The sequence below is a fragment of the Capra hircus genome, chromosome 1 (assembly GCF_001704415.2).
Source record: "Capra hircus breed San Clemente chromosome 1, ASM170441v1, whole genome shotgun sequence".
In the NCBI taxonomy this organism is placed as follows: domain Eukaryota; kingdom Metazoa; phylum Chordata; class Mammalia; order Artiodactyla; family Bovidae; genus Capra; species Capra hircus.
The window spans coordinates 138,223,187-138,246,472 of record NC_030808.1 but is presented as its reverse complement, the minus strand read 5'-3'; the positions used below and the strand labels follow the sequence as shown (position 1 = coordinate 138,246,472).

At 42.6% G+C, this 23,286-nt stretch overlaps 1 protein-coding gene across 2 annotated transcripts in view; it reads left to right on the top strand.

The window, feature by feature from the left end:
* The window catches only part of NEK11 (NIMA related kinase 11), a 286,909-nt gene that overhangs the window by 220,872 nt on the left and 42,751 nt on the right, over window positions 1–23,286 (top strand). For both annotated transcript variants that reach the window (XM_018051495.1, XM_018051486.1), the window contains one exon: window positions 17,858–17,954. In XM_018051495.1, the coding sequence (XP_017906984.1) occupies window positions 17,858–17,954 (97 nt within the window). The remainder of the gene's footprint in view (window positions 1–17,857; window positions 17,955–23,286) is intronic.

Here is a 23,286-nt window from a genome sequence, read left to right as displayed (position 1 = left end):
ACAGCTCCCTGGTTTTTTCTCCTGGTCATCATCCTGTGACCTGTTTAGTTGTCCAACAGTAACACTATGAGGTGCATTTATCCCAGGTTTCAAATTAGCAGACCAGGCAGGCTGTCCTTTGGCGAAGCACTCTCTATCTCTCTGGACCTCAGTTAGACTAGCTCAGTAATTTTCAAATTGGGTTCCTTGGGGATCTGCAGAAGCTAGCAAGGAGGGGAGGGGGACCCTGAGAAGAACAGGGACAGAAGCCCTGTCTAACATAGACCTTGGTACGAAAGAGGCCCTTAACAAATATTTTTAAATATTTTAAGAGAAATGAGATGCAGACTCTGCTCCTTTCCCAGCTTCAACCAAAATAGTTTCACTCTTATCTGTTTTATAAATTAGATTTCAACATAAGATTGTGTCTTAAAAAAAGATTCCACTGCAAAAAAATAAAATGCTGGATTGGATAGATGATATCTAAACTCCCTTCAAGGCTATATGATTTTATAAGTGAGCATTAGAACTTGGAATAAAAATACATATTCATCTCTGCTAGGAGTGCCACCAAAGTGACAGCAATGGAATAAAGCTGATATAAACCTTCAGAATGGACTTCCCTGGTGGCTCAGATGGTAAAGCGTCTGTCTACAATGCAGGAGACCTGGGTTCGATCCCTGGGTTGGGAAGTTCCCTGGAGAAGGAAAAGGCAACCCACTCCAGTACTCTTGCCTAGAAAATCCCATGGACGGAGAAGCCTGGTGTCCACGGGGTCGCAAAGAGTCGGACATGACTGAGCATCTTCACTTCACTAAACCCTCAGAAACAAAGGGAACCAGAGAAGAGGTGGGAGCAAATGAGGGCTGTTAGTGACTTTGAGAATACAGAAAGCAGATGGGTGAGTGGTGAGTAATTTAGGAACAGGGAAAGGTGAGAGCTAAACTCCTAAGTGTGTGTAGGAGGCCGGACAGGGAGGAATGGCCTGCGAGACACAGATATGAGGGGCAGCAAGCCTCAGAAACACCTGTCTGGGGAGGTGCTCATTGCAGATGAGAGTATGATGGCTTTTTGGATTCCAGGAGCTTCTTTGCCATTACACAGGAGCCGTGAAGACATCCCCTCATGCGGTCTCATTGGGCATGAGATTGCTCAAGTAGACAGTAGTTGCTTTGCTCTAACTGCACTTTGGGAGATTTGTCAACCACAATCGCAGTTAGAGCTTATTAACAGTCATGGTTTTTGATATATGTCTGAATGTTAGCAGGATCCAAGGGGCGATAGAAGCTTCGGTATGTCAGAGTAAAAGCCCTGTCACTTAAACGGGAACCTTCCATGACTGACACTGAAGGCAACTGTGTGGTAGTTCTATAGATTTCAAGCTACTGCACAATTGCACTCATCTCACACACTAGCAAAGTAATGCTCAAAGTTCTCCAAGCCAGGCTTCAACAGTACCTCAACTAAGAACTTCCAGACATTCAAGCTGGACTTAGAAAAGGCAGAGGAACCAGAGATTAAGTTGCCAACATCCACTGGATCATAGAGAAAGCAAGAGAGTTCCAGAAAACATCTACTTCTGCTTTATTGACTATGCCAAAGTGTTTGTGTGAATCACAGCAAAGTGTGGAAAATTCTTCAAGAGATGGGAATATCAGACCACCTGACTTGCCTCTTGAGAAATCTGTATGCAGCTCAGGAGGCAACAGTTAGAACCAGACTTGAAACAATGGACTGGTTCCAAATCGGGAAAGAAGTATGTCAAGGCTGTATATTGTCACCCTGCTTATTTAACTTATATGCAGAGCACATCATGCTAAATGCCAGACTGGATGAAGCACAAGTTGGGATCAAGACTTATGGGAGAAATATCAATAACCTCAGATATGCAAATGACTCCACCCTTTACGGCAGAAAGTGAAGAGACTGAAGAGCCTCTTGATTAAAGTGAAAGAGAAGAGTGAAAAAGCTTGCTTAAAACTCAACATTCAAAAAATGAAGATCATGGCATCCATTCCCATCACTTCATTGCAAATAGATGGGAAAACAATGGAAACAGTGAGAGACTTTTTCTTGGACTCCAAAATCACTGCAGGTGGTGACTGCAGCCATGAAATTAAAAGATGCTTGCTCCTTGGGAGAAAAGTTATAACCAACCTAGACAGCACATTAAAAAGCAGAGACATTACTTTGACAACAAAGGTCCGTCTAGCCAAAGCTATGGTTTTTCCAGTAGTCGTGTATGGATGTGAGAGTTGGATGACAAAGAAAGCTGAGCGCCGAAGAATTGATGCTTTTGAACTGTGGTGTTGGAGAAGACTCTTGAGAGTCCCTTGGACTGCAAGGAGATCAAACCAGTCAATCCTAAAGGAAATCATTCCTGAATATTCATTGGAGGGACTGATGCTGAAGCTGAAACTCAAATACTTTGGCTACCTGATGCAAAGAACTAACTCATTGGAAAATACCTCGATGCTCAGAAAGATTGAAGGCCGGAGGAGAAGGGGACGACAGAGGATGAGATGGTTGGATGGCATCACTGACTCAATGGACATCAGTTAGAGCAAGCTCTGGGAGTTGGTGATGGACAAGGAGGCCTGGTGCACTGCAGTCCATGGGGTCACAAAGAGTCGGACACGACTGAGCAACCGAACTGAACTGAACGGATGGTTGACACACTTCACTCACAGGCAGCATCAGCCTGTGCAGTGGCAATATCCAGTTGCCTGTTGAGCATGCCAGGTCTTAATTATCTTCCACAAACATTTTCAAGAGCTTCTGCCAACCCTGGACAAGAGAGGAGGAACAACAGATGCAAATATCCTTCTGGTTCTTTGGACCAAGTATGTTGTAACTGTTGCCCTGAAGATGATGCTGGCAGCAGTTTACTCCAGAATGTTTGATTTCCATGTGAAACAGGGGCAGGGATGCCTCCCCTTCCTGTGTCCCTGGAGAGTTGAGAGGTTGGATAAGAAAACATTTGTGGAACTTCAACGGATCCTCAATTAGAGGGTGGCTTTTTGAATTTCAGGTTCAGTATCTGAGTCTCCTGAACATATCAAGGTCAGGTTACAGCCTTTAAACCGGTAGTTCTCACACTTAAACAGGCATCCGAATCACTTAAAGGCCTTGGGAAGATGCAAGTGTGCTGTGTGCCTTAGAATTTGTTTCTAACAAGTTCCTAGGTGATGCTGATATTCTGGATCCAGACCATACTTTGAGAGCCATGGATTTAATGCCCTTAAGCCCTGAGATTCTTATCCTGCACATCCACCCTAATTTATAATTCAAACAAAAGGCTGCTGCTGCTGCTGCTTAATTCAAACAAAATGCTACTAAAACTAAAAATAAATATATTTCTTAAAATTACAGAGGACTTGATTATAAGCCAAAATGAAAATTGCTTCTTCTAGGAATTTTCTTCTTTTTATAGTGATGTCAGTGTCTGCTGGGCTATCTAGCACTGTATACAAGAGTTACTGAGCTGTGTTGGAACCAATATTGTATTTTTTCATCATCCTAAGCATCTGTGTCAGACATTTAGGGGGTTCAAGGCACTGTATGAAGATTCAGATGTTGAAACCTATTTGCAACATGGTCCCAGCCACCAAGTGTGGTCCTGGATAGACCAGCACAAAGCTTTATAACAGTGTCACCCTCTTGGTGCTTCTTTTATGTATGAAGGACATACCCTCCCAAATGGAGGCACCTCGTTTCTGAAGCCCTAAATTCCCCTTAAAGTTCCCTATGGAGTACAAGAAGGCAAGGCCAGTCATGAACAGAATGCTGAGGGATCCTAGGTAGAATTAGGTGAGGAAAGGAGAACAAAACACTTTTTAAGGGAACAGGAAAGGCCAGAAATGCCTGGGGCGTCTGGGGGACAGCCAGAGATGCAGGCAACAGCCATTTCACTGAGGGCAGATGCTTCAAAACATGAAGCTTCTATGGTGGAAATGTGCTACCTATCTCTCCACCTCTCCTTTCTTCCCTACTATGTTTATAACACACATATGATTAGCCAGGTATCACAGAATGATGGAGAAAACAGGGTCCCTCCCTTGATGAGCTCCCAGTCTAGTGAGGGAGCAGGTAATTACAGGGCATTGTGAAGAGGACAACTCATACTGGAAACAAGGGAGGTGGTTAGGAGGGGTCCACTCTGGATATGCAGCTGGAGCAAAGCTCTACAGAGGAGGAGAAGGCTTATGATTGCCCAGGTCCATGAGGACCAGGACAAGATCTTATTCACATCAGTGTTTTCAGAATCTGGCACATAGCCTGGCACACAGAATTTTCAAGTCATTAGATGAATGAATGGAAAGGTAAGTAGAGTAGCCAAGTGGTCAGAAAGAGGAAGTGTTCCCTACAAAGGATCAAGCAGTAGAGGGCTCAGAAATATGAAACAACTGGGTGTATCCATGGAACTGTCAAGAAGGCTGGTGTTGCTTCAGTGTAAGGTGTGAGGAAGGGATCAACAAATCAGGATGCACAGGACCAAGCCCATGGGGAACCTTGGTGCCAGGTTAAGGATCTTGAACTTTATTGTGTGGACTAGGGTACCACTGGTTCTTAAGCATGGTCAGAAAAAAAAAATCAGCTTTAACAAACAATAAGGAGGATGTTTTGAAAGAAGTGACTTGAGATGGGGGACTGATTATGGGCTCTCATTCCACAGACAACACATGGTGTTGCTATAGTAACTGTTCAGGCCCATCACTAGCCAGTAAAGGCCAAAGATGACCTCTGCTTTACTTTAAAAAGGAAAATTCTGTCTCTGTGTTTCTTAGTAACCAGATTAGGAACCGAGGCAACAAATGAAGTTTAGCCCTTTGAACAACTAGGAAATTAGCTGTACTTCTATAGAGCAGTCATCAGCAGAATGATACAAGTCGGGTGAACTATTTATAAAATGGCTTGTTTTGTACCTCCAAGCAGGATGTTGTCACAGAAGTCATTAGAACACAAGAGATGCTTCCAAACCTCACTCCCCATTATGATTTCTTTAGTGTGTTAACATGTCTGATCAGTTTGGCTTTTTGAAATTTGTTACCCTTCAGTTCTTCCATTGAACGTTGGTAATTACTGTTTAATCTCCACTAAACAATATGACTGATAGAGACCAGAGAAGACATCAGGGCTTTGGAATCCCTTCAAAACTTCCTTTGCTTAAGCTCTTCAGACTCTAAGCTGTTAAATGTAGGGATGACTGACAGCCATTTAACCTTGTACTATTGCGTTTTTCACCTTGACAGAAAAGAATTTCATGTAATAATTAGAGTGATTTCAACATAGTGTCTTATCTTTGGTTACTGACACTTTGAAACCACTGCATTTGGAGGAGAGGAGGGGTATTTTCGATTAAAAACCACTTGGATCATTTTGATGTGCATGCGCAAAACTTGCCACTATCCCTTCTGTCTTCATACATTTATATCTGATAAAAATTTAATAGTTTCTAGAAGTTCTTTGAAACTTGAAAGATTGAAATAGATTCAGAATTAGTGATGATTTACAGAGAAGCTGCTATATGCCTGCTACCATGCACATTCATTTGGCATGTGTGTGGTGATGGGAAGGAGGTAGAGAAAGACTTTGTAATTGAAACACATTCCTAAAACAGTACTATTAATCACTCTTAGTAGCATCTTCTTAGCAAAGAACTTTCTATATTTTCCTATTGTCTACGAAAAAGTTCCAGGAATCAAGTTTACCTAGCTAAGAAAGAAACTCAGCAGTTGTTTATTCCTTTATTACTTGCACATTAGGATTTCATCAAAGTTTATATACTTTGTAGAGGAATAGTAGTAGATGGCAATGATGTGTTAGGTCTGGATCCTGCCATTAAAGGCTTAAGATTTCAGAGAAGAACCAAGACAAGGGCCTAAATAACTATGTAATAAGATAATAAGAATTCAGAAAATGGGGGAATAGCTTTTAGTTGGGGGATGGAGCCACCAAGGTTGTTTCAAGGAGAAGGCAGCATCTGAGACTGTTCATGATGTGAGGATGGATGTGGCCATGAAAAGATGGAGAGGAAGGCCCTGCAGGCGGAAAGGACAGGACAGGGAGAAACAGAGCCAGGAACAGGTAGAAGGAACAGGCTGACTGAGAATGGCGAGCAATTCAGACCATCACACTGGTGAATATGGCATGAACTGTCTTGGTAGCTACTTTTTATTATTTTTCCTAAGCAAAGTCTTTTCTCTGTAAAAGGTAGTTATTAGGATCTTTAATATCCCATGCTCTTTTATGTGGAAATAGTCACTGCTGTTGCACTTGACTTAGTGTTCAATGTATTAAGCTGAATTATTACAAAAATATTAATACCCCCTTTTCTATCATATGTGTAGCAAAATATGTATAGTCTGTTTTATGTCTATTAATTCTGTTTATTGTCTCTTTTGGATTTTTGGTGGGGGAATTTTTTTATTTTTTAAGTAGGCAAAGGTTACTTGACTTTTATATAGTCTAGCTTTTCTTTTTTTTTTAAGTTTTTCAGCTTAATTTTTTCAAATATTGTTGGTGTACAATTGACCAAAACAGTATTAGTATAATCTAAAAGTTTTTCAGATGTACAACATAGTGATTCAGTATTTTTATTTATTCCCTTCTTTCTTTATTGAAGTATAGTTGATTTACAATGTTATGTTAATTTCAGGTACACAGCACATTGATTTAGAATTCAAATTCTTTTCTTGTAGGCATATTGAGTATAGTTCTCTGTGCTATTCAGTAGGTCCTTGTTGGTTATCTATTTTATATATAGTAGTGTGTATGCGTTAATCTCAAATTCCTAATTCATTCCTCCTCCACTGTTTTTTAAGAGTGTTTTCAATATAGCCTCCTAAATTTCATTCTAGAATTGCTATTGTCTTATTTTACACACTTGAGGTTTTTACACCAATAAAATCTATTTTTTCCATTTAAGTTATTTTTTGTATTCCAACTCCTGGATAATATTTAATTCTGCCTCTGTTTTTGGCCCACTAATCTAGCTTCTTAATCTTCTATCAGTACTAGAATGTTCTCATTACACTGCCTTTATGGAATGTTTTAATGTCTGATAAGACATTCATCTTCTAATTTTGATATTTTTTTCAAATATTCCTATCCTCTCACATGCGTTTTCTCACATGAATTTTAAGATTTTTTATCTATCTCCAAAGGACATCTACAAAATGTAGATGTGTATTAAGGTCTTTACAAAAACTTAGCAACATAGTTCTACAGCAAACATGAAATAGAAACATTCTTCATATATTAGTTTCTTATCCTGACCCTCTGTAAAAACTCCGTGCTTAAACTGTGGCTGTATTAATGACTACTCAGAAACACACTGGCAGAAGACAGCAATAGTCCTCGGTACCTCTCGTGGTTTCTGTGGGTCATGAATCCAGGGGCCGCTTGGCTGTGGAGTGCTGGTTCAGGGTCTTCCTCGAGGTTGTAGTCAGATGTCCTTAGGACAGTGATCATGGGAAGACTTGACCGGAGCTGGAGGACACCTCTTGGCAACTCTACTCACTCACTCACTTGCACTGCAAGTTGCCTGGGGCCTCAGCTCCCCTCCACATGCGGCTCCTTAGGGCAGCTTGAGCATCCTCAAGGCTACAAATGATGGTTGTGGAGCGTGGCTGCCAGGCTCCCCCGGCTGGAGCCCCACCCGTCTGCATGGCCTTCTCAAGCTCCACTCCTCCTCCGTGCAACTTCTGATAGTAAGTCTGGGGAGCACCTCAGAGGCTGGCCATGTGCCTGCTCCCTGATGGCGTGGAGGCCGGGAAGTGACCTTCTGGCATCTATAGCTGCTTTTGTGGGTGCTGGACTCTGTCTCATGAAGAAGAGGATTCTCCTACACAGGAAGGGGGAATGTGAAGTCTAGAATAATAATGACTGTGTACTGCAGTAACGATAAGGCTAGACCTTAAAAGGAGGAGAGATGGCCTGGGCAGTGTCCTGTGGATACAGCCCCTCTTTTGTCTTTCACAGGAGTAGGTGATCAGCAACGGGGGGAGGCGGGGTATTCTTCAGTTCTTTTCTGTGCTGCTGACTGCAGAAGAAGCTGTTTGCTTCGGCAGCAGTTTCAGGATTGATGCTGTATGGAAAGGTAAGAAGCTGTCCAGTGTGCTCTCCTGAATAGACACCAACAGCAGTGCCAGCTGGCGATAGACTCCATGAAATGCCTACCTGCAGAAGCAGAAAACGTGGTCCTGAATCTGCTCAGCTGAGTGTCCAGCTGAGACTTGAATTCCACACCATCAGCTTAGAAGGGGTGAAAGGGACATGGTCTCTTGTCATCCCTCTTGGCCCCAGAAGAGGCTCAGTGATGCTCCTGGGAGTGTGTGCAAGTGGCACAGATGGCCATCAAAGTACCTTCCAGAGAGAGGTGGGTGTTCGAGGCCCAGCAAATGACAAGTCATCCTGGCCATTTGAACTTTAGACACAGCTAGTTCTCAAGGGGGCAGTGTCAAGCTATTCTATCAGCAGTGATTACGCACCAGACCAGTTGCTTTTTGAGGCTGCTCTGGTTGGGTCAGTAAAGCTGTGTCACTGACAGAAGACTGTCCACCCATTTTTCAGGGTAGAGGATTTCTTATCCAGTTCATTTAAAAGTTCTATTAGTTTATTTATGTGAAAAGTTGGAAATGTAAGCCTGCATTACAAATGATGACACATCTATCAAGTATTTTCTGACATAAACTATCGTAGGGCTCACAGAGCAATATTAGACACGCTTCATGTTTTCAGGGAACTTCTGGGTTTATCGTTATCTCTAGACCAAATAACTAGAACTCCAGGCAGGAAGCGATGAACTCCACATGAGAACCTGATCGCTGGGTACCACCCCTAGAGATTCTGATTCAATAGGTTTGTATGGGCCCCAGAAATCTGCATCTCTAACATTTTCCCACATGATACTGATGCTGCTGGTTCAGAGACTTTGAGACCACTGGGCTCTCACTTCCAGCTAAGGCTTTATAAAGAAAATGCTTATATTTGATTTTTAGATTTTCATAAATTGAATGAAGTTTTTACTAAAGGTGCCTCACATTGCATCTTTAATGTATTTGTGACCCCCTTGAAAACAGTGTTAATTACAACCTAGAATAAGTTTGGCTTTCAACATCTAGGTTAAACTAACCTGAAAGATTAAAATATTTTTTGACCCAGCAAGTCTGTCTAGGGATTTATCTTAAAGGAATAATCAGAGTTGTGTGTAAAGAGAAATATATACAAAGATTCTCAGGGCAGTGTGGTTTACAGTAGTAAAAATTGAGAGTCAAAATAAATGCCTAGCAGTAAGGGCTAATATGTCTTCTAGAATAAAGAAGTTCTCAGTTTATTAAAAATGATGATGTAGTTACATATTCATTGGGATGAGAGGTGTTATTAAGAAATAAACTATAGTTGATACACACACATGCACACACCAGAAATACCACAGTGATACTAATGGTTCTCTGAGGGACTTTTCCCTTCCATGTTTTCTAATTTATCCACAATGACCATGGATGACCTCTGTAATTCTTTTCTGTTGAAAGAAGAGGGGAGTGCTGATGTACTTACGTTAAACATTTGGGTCAGTTTGGAAGCCAGCTCAATCTTCTGTTATAGAAAAACAGATTTTGTTTCTAAAGCAGATTCTCCATGTAAGCACCCCAGAATAATGAAACTCCCAAACGCTGGCTACTGTCTCCTCAAGGTAAGCACAGCTGAAAAAGTTAGAGTCTGGTCTCCACAAACCTCTTACCCTGGTGGCACATTTAATTGCTCTGCCTCAATCCTAAAATAGACACTCCCTCTTTTTTTTTTTTTTTTAAGTTGAAAGGTACTAATCTTAGAGGCCTCTTCTGATGTATTCAAAAGAAAATGACCATTTGCAAACCCCTGAACTCCTGTTGTTTTTAATCTTCCATGCAATTCTGTTGAATATTTATTGTGTGAAATAACTGTGTAATAAAAATAGAAAGTTTATTTCCTATCTTCTGGTATTTATCATCTCCCCTGTGAGTAGCAGGTTTCATCTCCAAGCCAGCCCACTTGTTTTTCCAACTAATTAATTTTGATAGAGGCAGTGGGGTGCTATTTATTTACTGAGAAACTTCCCTGTGCAAAGCAGTAGGTTGAGGGCCCAGGGGGCCAGGGAGGCAGCATACACGTACTGACAGCAACATACTTTTATATAGATCATTGCATTTAGGCTTTGCTAAAGCCCTAAAATGCAGATTTTTTTTGTACAGGTGAGGAAACTGAGTCACAGAAGTTTTGTAACTGATCAAACATCACAGAGTCAGGACCCAGACCACAGTTGCCTAAGGCAGCTCATGCACTCATCCTTATGTGCCCCGGCTCCCTTCCTACTGGAAACATCTGGAGGTGGTTCTCTCCTGGGCCATCTTCTTCCCTTCCGCCTGTCTGCTTTCTTCTCCAGCCTCCTCCTGGGGTTTGGCTGGGACTCAGCTGCCGCTGCAGGGTTGGCAACAACTTCCATAGCTGCTGACTTCTGCCCTGTTCCTATAGAAACAGTTCTCTGAGGGAGCTAGGGATGGTGATAGGGTTGGGGGAGGTTACATTGTCATTTTTATTATCACTCATCAAATACTCACTGTGTTGAGGGCTTCAAGACAACCACCTGCGTGCCCCCTGTCTGCTAGTCCCCATTCCCACATGTCATGGGTTCTTTGGGAAGAAGCCTCTGACATGGAGCTGGGTGGGAGGACATTATTCAGGATGGGCCTCTGTGGACAGGAAGGAAGGGAAGCAGGATGAGGCGGAGGAGAAGCTGCAAAGTGATGCAGGCCTGACAAGCCTTACTTGAACCCTTGTGGGGGTCAGAACTCAGGTTGTCTGTGCAAGACAAAATGATCAGGCTTTCTACTTCAACCGTGATGAGTTGTTTCATGCCAGGGGCACATGGGAAGGGCATAACTCTGGGCAATGTGGCTCTGCCACTGAGGCCGCTTCTGCAGGGATGGCAGCTGCAGTCTGTCTGTGTCCCCCACTCCCACCAGCTGGGTAACACTTCTTTCCTTGAAAGGAAATTTGGGTGCTACAACTCCACCTTTGGGTGTTGGGATAACATGGTGAAGGCGGAGACCAACCTGCTTCAAAGATTCTTAGCTCATTGTATCGACACCCTGAGGTCCAGTATCATCATGGGAGATACTCAAGGAAAGGTGTCCACAAAGATGTGGGTCAGCTAAGCTTCTCAGTAAGTGGAGCTGCTCTCACAGTGTCCTGGAGGAGAAAGAAATTGTGGGCCATGAAGCTGTACCTTTGCAGTAATCTGGGCAGAGAGGGGTGCCTGTCAAGGACACCCTGAGTATTCTGTGGGCAACTGAGAGAAAGAGAGAGGTTGAAGGAGATGAGGTGAGAAGCATACTAAACATGCTGAGCACCAAGGACAGCGTCTGTGAGGATTCCTGACTAAGCAGTGTCCCAGGAACTTAAGGGAGAGCTCATTTGCCAAAATATCCAGCCCTGCGGTGCCTGCATCAGCTCATTACCCATGTGGTAGGTTGTTCTGCAGGAAGTGCAAATGCAGGTTTTTGTTTTATAATCAAGGTCATTCATCCAGCAACTGGAATGAATAAAAGGAAACTTTGGAAGAAATGAGAGAAGAGTCTCTGCTGGTGAAACGTCAGGATCATCAAGCTGTCACTTCTGCAGGGAAAATAGCTTTGCTATTTAAGAGAGACCATAGAAGTAGGAGGGATCCTGACAATATTACTATCATGAGCGGCGCTTTGCATTCTTAAGAAACACAGTTTCTAGTTGCTTGATGTCTCTTCAGATCATTTTGTTTTCATCTCATTGTCAAAACACTCCCATGGGGTGGTATCAAGCCTCACCAGCCGACATTTCCCAGGTGGGGAGTGACTCCGGAATGATGGTGCCTGATGTTCAGTAATGCCTGTAACTTTCATTGTTGGTCCCAGCCATCTGTCTCTTCATATTTGGTCCCTTTGATGGCTCTTCATCTTTGTTGGTGGTGTGTTACCTTCCCAATTAAAGTCTATAACCCTGGAGGTCTGGGGATGTGTCTTACAGATCACAGAATGTTTGAATTGAAAGAAGGCCCTTAGTCTAATGAAACACTTAAATATACAGTGAGGAAAGTGAAGCCCAGGGAGATGACTGGAGGACCATGCTGCTTGTGATGTTAGAGACAGAATGATGACTGTGGTCCCCAAACCTGAAGGCTGGTACTTTGATTTTAATTCCTACCTATTGAACCTCTAAAATAAATACTTTACCTTATGGAACTTAAAAACTTGAGCAAATGAAACCCAAAGCAAGCAGAAGGGAGGAAATAGTAAAGGCTGCAGTGGAAATAAATGAGATCAAGAAGAGAAAAACAATAAAAAATATCAATGAGACCAAAAATTGTTTCTTTGGAAAGGTGTAAAACATTGACCAGTCTTTAAGAAAGACAGTTAGGAAATCAGGAATGAAGAAGGAGACATTGCTACCAACTTTAAAGAAATTAAAAGGATTAATTACAAGGGGCAAAAAATTAGATAAATCAGATGAAAGAGTAAATTTCTAGAAAGAAGCAAATTAATGAAACTGACTCAAGAAGAGAAAAAAATCTGAATAGGCCTATAACAAGTAAGTCAAGTAGTCATTTTAAAACTTCCAACAAAGAAAACACCAGGCCCACACTGCTTCACTGGTGAATTCCACTAAACATTCAAAGGGGAATTAATACCAGTTTCACAAACTCGTCTAAAAAACAGAATACAATAGAACATTGCCCAACTCATTCTGTGAGGCTGTTGTTTAATACTAAAACAAAAGACATAACAAGAAATAACAAACTGAACCAATATTCACTATGGCTATATATGCAAAAATCATCAGCAAAATACTAGCGAACCAAACACAGCAATTAAAAAAAAAAACAAACGGATTTTAAGGTGCTGGAAGAAGACTCTTGAGAGTCCGTTGGACTGCAAGGAGATCCAACCAGTCCATTCTAAAGGAGATCTGCCCTGGGTGTTCTTTGGAAGGAATGATGTTAAAGCTGAAGCTCCAGTACTTTGGCCACCTCATGCGAAGAGTTGACTCATTGGAAAAGACTCTGATGCTGGGAGAGATTGAGGGCAGGAGGAGAAGGGGACGACCAAGGAGGAGATGGCTGGATGGCATCACCGACTTGATGGACATGAGTCTGAGTGAACTCTGGGAGATGGTGATGGACAGGGAGGCCTGGCGTGCTGCGATTCATGGGGTCGCAAAGAGTTGGACATGACTGAGTGACTGAACTGAACTGAACTGAAGGATTATATAGATTGGCCAAGTGAGATTTATCTCAGGACTGCAAGGATAGTTCTACATCAGAAAATCAATTAATGTAATACATAAACAAAAGGACATAGACTAAGGGACAAAAACTATATGACCATCTCAATAGATGCAAAAAAGCGTTTGACAAAATCTAACTCCCTTTCTTGATAAAAACAGTCACCAAACTAGGAATACAAAGGAATGTCCTAAACCTGACAAAGGACCTCTGTAAAACTACCTACAGCAGCATTAGTCATAACACTCATTTTGTTTGTTCATTTATCTTTTGTTGTGGAAACAATCCAACTGTCCAACCGTTGAATGAATATATATATATACAATGGAATATATCCATCCATAAAAAGGAGGTCCTGACACAGGCTACAATGTGGATGAGCTTGAAAACATGATGCTCGGTGAAATAAGCCAGGCACAAAAGGACACATATTGTGTGCCACTTGTATGAGTTATTTAGAATAGTAAAATTCACAGACACAGAAAGTACTTTAGATATCACCAAGAGATTGGGGAGGGGAAGAAGAGTGAGTTATTGTTTAATGGTTACAGAGTTTCTGTTTGGAGTGATGAAAAAGTTTTGGAGATAGTAGTAATGGTAGCACATCGTGAATGTGCTAACACCATTGAGTTGTACACTTAGAATAAGAAGTTCAAAAAAAGATGAACAGGGCATAATCTCTGTGGTCAAGAAGTCCGTAACTAGTTGAAAACAGTAGGAGAGTGGAGTGAAGAGTGCTGGAAAGTAAAACATGGCAAGGAGCACCTTGGCTGACTCCCAGCACAGTGGTCATATGAAGTGGGTATTCCCTCTGGGACTTTTAAACGTGGGTACCAGAATCTAGGCCTGGTGTCAAGCCCCAGCTGCATAGGGTATTCATTGTGTGAACTGAATATCTTAAACTTTGATTTCCTCATTGAAAAATGTACCTACTTCCTGGGAACCTCCCATGAGATGATGCCCAGGGCACGGCACTTATTCACCAAAAAAGGTTTAGTCATTATGGTCGGTGCTATTGTTGTCCATGATGAATTGGAATGAATTTGCATAGAATTATTTGAGTTTTCTGTTTTGAGAAGAGCAGACTGAACTCAGGACAGCAAACATGGTATTATGGTTTACTTAGGACAGCCAGAAAATGCTCCCTTCTGTAAAAGGGCCCAAAGGAATCATTGCACATTTGGCTCTTTGTTGTACTGAATGTGGGGCTTCCCAGGTAGCCCAGAGGTAAAGAATCTGCCTGCAATGCAGGAGACGCAGGTTCTATCCTCATGTCGGGAAGATCCCCTGGAGGAGAAATGGCAACCCATTCTATTATCCTTGCCTAGGAAATCCCACGGACAAAGGAGCCTGGCAGGCCACAGTCCATGGGGTCACACAGAGTCAGACACGACTGAATGACTGACATTTTCACTTTCTTCAGTCCCTCCTCCAGAGCACACAGCCCAGGCAGGGAGTGGGTGGAAGAGGCAGGGCATGGATGCCAACTGATCTGCTGCTGCTCCCTGGCTGCAATCTCGAAGGCCCCCTGGGTCTCAGCCATGTAGCACACCCCTCAGGACTTTTCTCAGAGTACACGGGACCAAGTACCTTCAGAACTTCCCACAGGAAGAATGGAGTGGTTGCAGTTTTCTCTGAAATCTACCCTCACTGTGCACATACCCTCTTTGAAAAAAATCACTGTAGGTATAAACTCTGTTTGGTGGACATTCCTCAGTCTTAGAAACCCTGAAAGAAGAAGAGTGATGTCTTAAGCCATGCTCCTTGTCAGGATCCACTGTTTTTAGAAAAAGCTCAAGATGAATCAAAGGTGCAAGTGCATGAAAATGCTGTTGAAATTAACAATGAAAAATAATTTAAAAAATCAACCTAGAGATTGAGGATTCATTGTTTTTTAAAAAAACATCAAGACAGCAGACCTTTGGAATCAGAACTTTATGGGCATGCAACCAACACAGGGCTCCAGGCTTGGGAGGGATTTTAATAAATCCCTAATAATCTTATTTTTGAATTTATGTTTTATGAATACAGTCTGCTGAGACAGTGGGACATATGGCAGGGTCTTGAAGCCTCCTCTGGGGCCTCCTCCCTGGAGAGAGTCCTCTGAACAACACCTCCTCCTCACCACTGCCCTACCCCACCACTGCCACCTCTGCTGGGGTCTGGGAAAGGGAGGCCAGACATGACTTCTGGAGGGCTGGAATCAGGGGGCTTTTGTGTCTTTGTGAAGGTTTTCACTCTTCTTGAGAGTAGCTAGCCCAGTTCCCAAGAGAAGATGACATGAAATAAATATCCAGTAAAAAACACCAGGACAGGTTCCTATCCTGAACCAGCTTTTCTCCTGCTTTTTAAACAAAGAGTCCTGCATTGTCAGATAGCACTGGACCCCACGAATTAGTAGCTAGCTTGTCACATTTGCTACTCAAAATGTGGTCCCACGTCCAGCAGTACTGGTACTACCTGAGAGCATATTAGAAACATGTGGGTAGGGCCTAGCAAAATCTGAGGCCCTACCCACACAGACTAAGTCAGAATCTGCATTTTAACAGGATCCCTAGCTGATTCGAATTACACATGAGTTTGAGAAGCAGTGGTCTAGAATGTACTCCAAAACTCAGTGACCACCTATTAGAGGAAGCCTGTGACTCGGCCCAGTTGTTCTTTATTGTGGTTGCTGAACATGTTGTCCTTTTCCTAGACATAAAACAACTGCTATTCCTGTTGGAAAGTGGAAGGAGAAAGGCTGGTGAATAGGAAACACTGTGAAAAGAGTTGCTCTGAGCACCAAGTTTCACCAAGACTGTTGCTTGAAATTCTTTTTGCCCCAATCTCTACCCTTGGGCTCAAAGCTCAGCATCTTTCCCCGTGATGCTGAGGGTCTTATTGAAGCGAGCAGTAACCAGATTAAAATAAGCTGCAGCTCTGGGGAAATTGCTCTGACCTTTCCTTGCATAAACCCTAAGAACTGCCAGCTTGCTCCGGGTGAGACAGGAAACATAGGCTTCCTTTTTACCTTGGAAGAACTGGGTTTTGAGCTTGCATGTTACTTGGCATGGTGCGCTTGTTGTTTTTGTAACTTCTTAGGTTCTAGAAAAGATGGTTATAAAAAGCAACCAACATGAATATGAAGTGAACCGTGTCTGCCTCCCCCATCACCCCCTCACAAGAGCCTTTTCTGGGAAGAAGCAGCCTTTGGGAGAGGATGCTGCTGTGAAGCCATCTCTGGTAACAGAGACTGAGATGGGTTTCTCTCGGAGTTGAAGGGTGGCCTCCTGAGTGAGAGCAAAGGGAGCCATCAGGCCCTAGTACCTACCTATGAAGTACTAGGCAGGACATGCAGTTTACTTAGCTGATTGTAATGTGCCCTTTACAAAGTTCTCACCAGTGACTCCACATCTAGGGATGGAGCCTGAGGAAGGACCAGAGATTCTGACAAAGTGAAGCAAGATTATATTCATCTTGATGGTGGCTGTAAAAACACAAAGTTCAAAGTGGGGCTGTGTGCCCCCAGAGGAGTATACAAAGAAAGTGGAGGTAAAAAATAATAGAATTTGCATTTGGCCTTTTAAATTTAAAAATAGAAGGAAAAAGCTGTACTAATTTTGCTCCCACAAAATGGGAGTTGGCCCTCACTTCCTTGTTTGGTCCAAAAAGCAGACAGTCATGTGTGTCATGAGGGGAAAGCAGGAGTTTCACAGCATGGATACCTGCTCTAACAAAGTCACTGCATGGATATCGTTCCTAAATGAATCTTAGGGCTCAAGAGTTTTCTCCTGATGGGATGAGGCGCCTTGTGGGGGCTCTGAGGGAAGAATACACAAAGAGGACTTTGCCCCTCCTCTCAGGCCACATGAAGATCTGACTTTTGATGACCCAGCCCCTCACTTAGGGGCAGCCTTAGCTTCTTAATGGAAGCAATGTTGTTTCAGTAGGTGAAGTATTTCTCCCCATCAGTTCTCACCTGTTCTGTAAGAGCCTCCAATGTATCTTGGTAAAAAAAAAAAAAAAAAAAACCACAAAAAACTGTGGCTCTCAACAGATTTCCTAACTGCAGCTTTCATTAACAGCTCTTTACCTCCTGAACCCATCTTTGGCCTTCTGCTCCATCCTGCTGAAGTTCAAAGCTTCAGATTACTCCCTGGTCAGCATCTTACCTTCCACTGCAAAAAAGCTAATGCTCAGATGTGAGGTTAGCATAAAGGGAAAACCAAACTTATTAGAAAAAATTCCTCAGTCATCAAAACAAATTCCATAGCTACTGAAAGATAGTGGCAAAGACTATTGGTTCCCCCCACCCCCGTTTAAAAAGGCCATCTTTAAAATAATGGTATTTGCTTAAATAATCCTTCCTGAAAGAGGCTTTGTCCTGGAATTCCTTGTACATATTAAAACTGTAAATAATCTTGTCATTTGGAATAAATTCTTTAATAGGCATGTCATAATTGAATTTATCTCTAATTAATATGGCATTACCTTGTGGCAGAGGTGAAATAGCTTGTTTTCTGGTTGTCCTTGACTGTTGCCTTGAAGTTGCTGAAGTGCTGATGGAGTCAGTAAAGACTGTGCATTGATTTTCAGACACATGGACTGTCACCAGCTCAGCTCCAGACACACCCTCGGAACCAACAATTTTCAACAGTGCCACGGCCAGGACCCGGATGAAACACATGCGGGAGTAAGTAGCCTATGGCCTGACCCCTCAGAGTGTGCAGTGTGTGAGAACACATCAGTCACGTGATGCTGTCCTGTTTGGTCGCCACAGAGACCACAGCCATGCTTTTCTATTATAGAAGCAGCAGTGAATGGAGTGTACCTAGCTCAGCTGAAGAGGCCTGAATCTGCATGGAAGGCACTAGCTGTGGTCTGAACATGTTTTCCCTCAGACTCATATGTTGAAATCCTAAGCCCCAAAGGAGATGGTATTAGTAGGTGGGGGTTTTGGGAGGTACTTAAATCATAAGGGTGGGGCCCTCAGGTGCGGCATTAGTGACATACTATAAAAGAGGCTCCAGATTGATCCCAGCCCCTTCTGCCATGTGACATGGCCCTTAGCTGTGACTCAGAAGAGGGCCTCCACCAAAAGGGGGCCACATTGGCCCCTTGTTCTAGGACTTTCCAGCCTCCAGAACTGTGAGGAAAAAAAGTCTGTTGTTTACAAGCCACCGAGCACGTGCTGCTTTGTTGTAGCAGACTAAACAAACTGTGGCAGCGCCAAGGGACTCAGCCTCCTAACCTAACTTCTCTGCAACTCAGATCTCCAGATCAAGGGTGGGGAACTCTCTTTGTAAGGGCTACATGGTGAATATTTTAGGTTTCATGGGCCAATTATCTCTGTTACCATTACAGCTCTTGTAACACAAAAGCAGCTATGGACAATATGCATTAATGAGTATGGCTGTACTTTAGTAAAATATTGTTTTCAAACTGCAGTCTGAATTTGATATAATTTTTAGGTGTCACTAGGTATTATTCTTCCTTTGATTATTTTCAACCATTTTAAAATGTTCAAACAATTCCTAACTCACAAGATACACAAAAACAAACAGCAGGTTAGCTTTGGCCTGCGGGCTGTATGGTTTGTATACCACTTCTATAGATGTTCCAACTCAGAAACTTCTCTCTAAAATCTACTTCCTATATGGGTGCTGGTTGAATAGACAGTTTGATAAAAATTATTTTCAGTTGATTTGCATTTATGTTGTTCTTATAGTACAACACATTATCCCTCCAGGCTGATATTTGGAAACAAAGGAGAAAAAAAGTACTGAAAATTGTTTCCAAACCTTGAGCTGATAATATGTTTAGATGCCTGTTGTTTTCAAGTCTTGCCTGTACCTGAGTGGTCACCTAGTAACACAGTTACCATGGCACCAAAGATTCCCAGGATCTGAAAGTGAGGGAATTTGGATGAAACTTTCCCATCTGCCCTTCCTTCCACTCATTCTTTCTGGGAGGAGATTATGGAGAAGGCTTGCTAATCTCCCAGTCAATAATCTTCAAAGGCAAGAAGAGCAACTCACTTATTTCACCCTTAAAATTTAATAATGCAGTGTTGTAGTCTTAGAGTTTTGATCTAAGACTTCATCACATTTGCAGAGGACACAATATCTCATTTCCTAGTACATTATGAAATGCTTTAAATAATTAAAATAAAAGCAGTTTTGCTTAAAAAAAAAAAAAGTAAACAAGCTGCATTCCAGTGATTTTATTCCTGGTGTGTTGTTCACTTTTTTATGCTTGACTGAATTTGACCAAGTGCTTCCTGGCTCACTGATAAGTTTCAGCTACTCCCCCATGGATGGTACTGCTCCTCTGGCAGAATAATGTCTTATCCCCTTATATTCCACATCACAAAACCCTACACCATTCCAGAACAGGCCAAGAGGAAATTGAGGCTACAGAGCTAAGGATCTTCTGAGGATGTTTGTTTCCACAGCCAGAAAAAAATGGGAATTGTGGGTTCTTTCCCTACATGGTAATGTACTGGCTGCATCTCCAACATATGGATAGCAACTGTTGGAATTCAAAGAACAATAAATGACATTTGTCCCCAGGGAGATTATAATGTGGGGAAAGCACCGGACTTCAAACTGAAAAGCTAAATAACAGCACAGCGGTTATGTAATCAGAGGTGATGGTTAAGAAAAGTCTCCAACTGGGACCATAGCCATATGCCAAACAGAGCAGATGGTGAGAGTGTCAAGATGAGAAAGGGAATTTGAGGATGTCTCTGGGGGAAATAGGAACTTGGCCTCAGCCTTAACATAGATATAGGATTTGAAGGATAAAGAGAAGGAGGGAGCTGGAGCCCAGCAGATTTGGAGTCTGACTTTTACTTTCACCAGTAGGTGGCTTTCTGAGCTCAGGCAAGTGGTTTTTTCCCAAGGTTCAGTTCTCATCTGCAAAATTGTCATCATGTTATTGCCATAGCTGATTCCCTGGTAAGTGGACTCAGGGGTGGGGATTTCGTGCAGGGGGTAAGTGTAGGGTGTCCTGGAGGCCAACACCTGTAGGAAGGAGGGCAAAGGAAGCAGACAGTCTCGGTGGAAATCTCCACTGCTTTGGCAGAGAGCTCTGAAGCTGGACCTGCCCTGCAGGGCTCCACTGGGTAGAAGTGAGAGGGCTAGGCCCATAAAACCCAGGTTAACCAAGCACTGGATGTGGACCACCCTGGAAAGGGACTAAGACAGGTGTTATTCAGCCAAGGCAATCCCAAGAGGGGCTGACAGCTGAGAGCAGAACCTCAGGGACATCCCCAGCAGCCAGGGAGTGCATGCAGGGCCTGCTGTGATGAGTCTGTAACTTAATGCATGTAAAATTGATACATAAAAGAGGTTCTTAAAGAAAAATCAAGTATCTGGTACCAGTCTCTAAAGGGTCAAAAAGATAGCTTTTTATTTCAAAGACTATAAGGAAGGGAACACAAAGAATGTATTATAGGGATACTAATTACATCAGGTGATTGTATTCATTTTTTTTTAAACTGTCATGCCTAAGAAAATTGTAAGAATAGCACAATAAACCCCTATATCTGCTTCATCTAGAGTCACCAATTATCATTTTGCCACAATTACATAATTTCTTTATATCTATCTATACACGTAAAGTATTATTCTTATTAGTACGGGTTTGAGAATACGTTTCATTCACCACGAAAGTACAGCTCCTAAGAACAAGGACAGTCTTTTATATAATCACAGTAAGTGGCTAAATTTAAGAAATTTCACATTGATATATTATTTGATACACCGATCCAGATCCAAATTTTTACCGATTGCCCCAATAATGGCTTTTACAGCAGTTTTTTTTTTTTTTTTCCTGATCCAGGATACAAACCAGGATCACAGATTGTCATGCCTTTATTAGTGTTATTTATTGTGGAACAAATCTTCAGTTACTTGTCGTCTTTCATGATACTGACATTTTTGAAGAGTACAGTCAGTTTATTTGCCTGATATTTCCTTACAGTTAGATCCAAGTTACTAACTTTTTTATGGTATCCTATATAAGTGATTCTATGTCCCGAATTTTTTTAAACTTAATTTTTGGAAGTTGTAGACATATATGAAAGTCATCAGAAAGTATAATTAATCCCAACAGACTCATCAACCAATTCAACAATCAACAGCTCAAGGCAAACCTTGCTTTGTCTCTACTACCATCTATTCTTCCGTGTTGCTTTTAAGAACATACCATCCAGGGCTTCCCTTGTGGCTCAGCTGGTAAAGAACGTACCGTCCATCAGGGGCTTCCCAGGTGGCACACTAGTGGTAAAGAACCCACCTGCCAGTGCAGGAGATGTGAGAGATGCAGTTTGATCCCTTTGACCCCTGGGACGGGAAGATCCCCTGGAGGAGGACATGGAAACCCACTCCAGTATTCTTGCCTGGAGAATCCCGTGGACAGAGGAGCCTGGCAGGCTATAGTCCATAGCATTGCAAAGAGTCGGACATGACTGAAGCAACTTAGATGCATGCATGTACACACTATTCATCAGATATTGTCATCTTTAATCTTTCAGTAACGTGTGACTTTCAGTAACATCTGAACTGAACTGAACATGTGGCTTTTAACTTACTCTCTGACATCTTCCCTTGGAAGCATTTCAAACTCAGGATGTTCAAACTGAACCCCTGGTTTCCTTAACCAAGTTTGCTTCCTCCATAGCTTTCCCCATCTTCACGTAAAAAAGGTAGGACCTCGGTAAAAATGAACCTTTCTCTGTATGTGACTTCAGGTACCAGGCCTCATCTTGTCCTACTGTGAGAGAGGGAAGCTCTGTAGGGAAGTGGGGAGGAGCAAGTGATGATTGTTCGTCGTGCAGTGGGCTCAGTAAGCATTCATACATGCAGTGTCAGGCAAAGGGTAACCCTAGCATAGCAGTCAGGAGGGAAGGCCTGAGTCTGGGGACAGCAACTGCTGGGATTTATGTCCCTGTTTCTCATTACTAGCTGTGTCCTCGGACAAGTTATCCAACCTCCTTGTGCCTGAGAATTCTTGTCTGTAAAATGTGATGGTTCCCACCTTGTGGGGTTGCTTTGAGGGTTAGTTGGGGTTACCTATATATGAAATGCACTTAGGGTACTTTATGGCACAGAGTAAGTGCTCGATAAAAGTTAATGACTTAAAATAGACTCTGGATATACACGTGGTTGCTTCCTTCTGAAAATCCCTAAGCAAATATCTGAAGGTGTTGTCATGTGTTAGCCTGCTATGTGATGTTTTATACCTGTGGGCATCTGTGGGCAGAGAAGCTGTCAGTGAAGGCATTTATATAGCTTTTTTTTTTTTCGCATGCACAAAGAAGTGTCAGTTCACTGGGGAAATGTCAGGAAGTTGTTGAATATAAAAGCCAGCCATTTACTATCCTCCAACACCTAGCTTCCAGTAGAGGCCACTTCTTACTCCTGCTGAGAGACCATCCACAAATGGAATGCCCTGCTGGGTCCTGGGGAGCACTCACTTTGAGCAATTGTTAGGTGATACCACTCAAAGTCATTGCAATATCTGGAGAATCACAAGGAATAAGTGTGGGCTTCCTTTCTGGCTGAGTAATCTCAATTGACATTTGAAGAGATGTTGCTATTCATACGTAGATGTATGTACGCATGTATAGACAGATGGATGGATAGATGGATGAGTGGATGGTTAGATGGAAGGATGGGTGGATAGGTGGAGGGATGGGTGGCTGGCTGGCTGGCTGGGCGAGTGAATAAATGGGCCTTATGGCTTCGTGGACCTCGTGAAATCTCTGCCTTCAGGACAGGAGTTTCTGGCTTTCTGTTAAGCTTTCTTCACAATCATCTCCTGCATTCAGTTCCACACCTGGCTCCAGGCTTCCACTGGAGACCAAAGAGGAGGACCTAGGGAATGACGGTGGGTCACCTTTCAGCAGTGAGTAAGTGACACTATTGCTGAAGGACAGATCCTATAACTCACACAGCCAAGGCAGTGGGTCACACAAGGAGGCCTTGTTCAATCTGAGTGACTGGTTCTTTTGGCCTTTA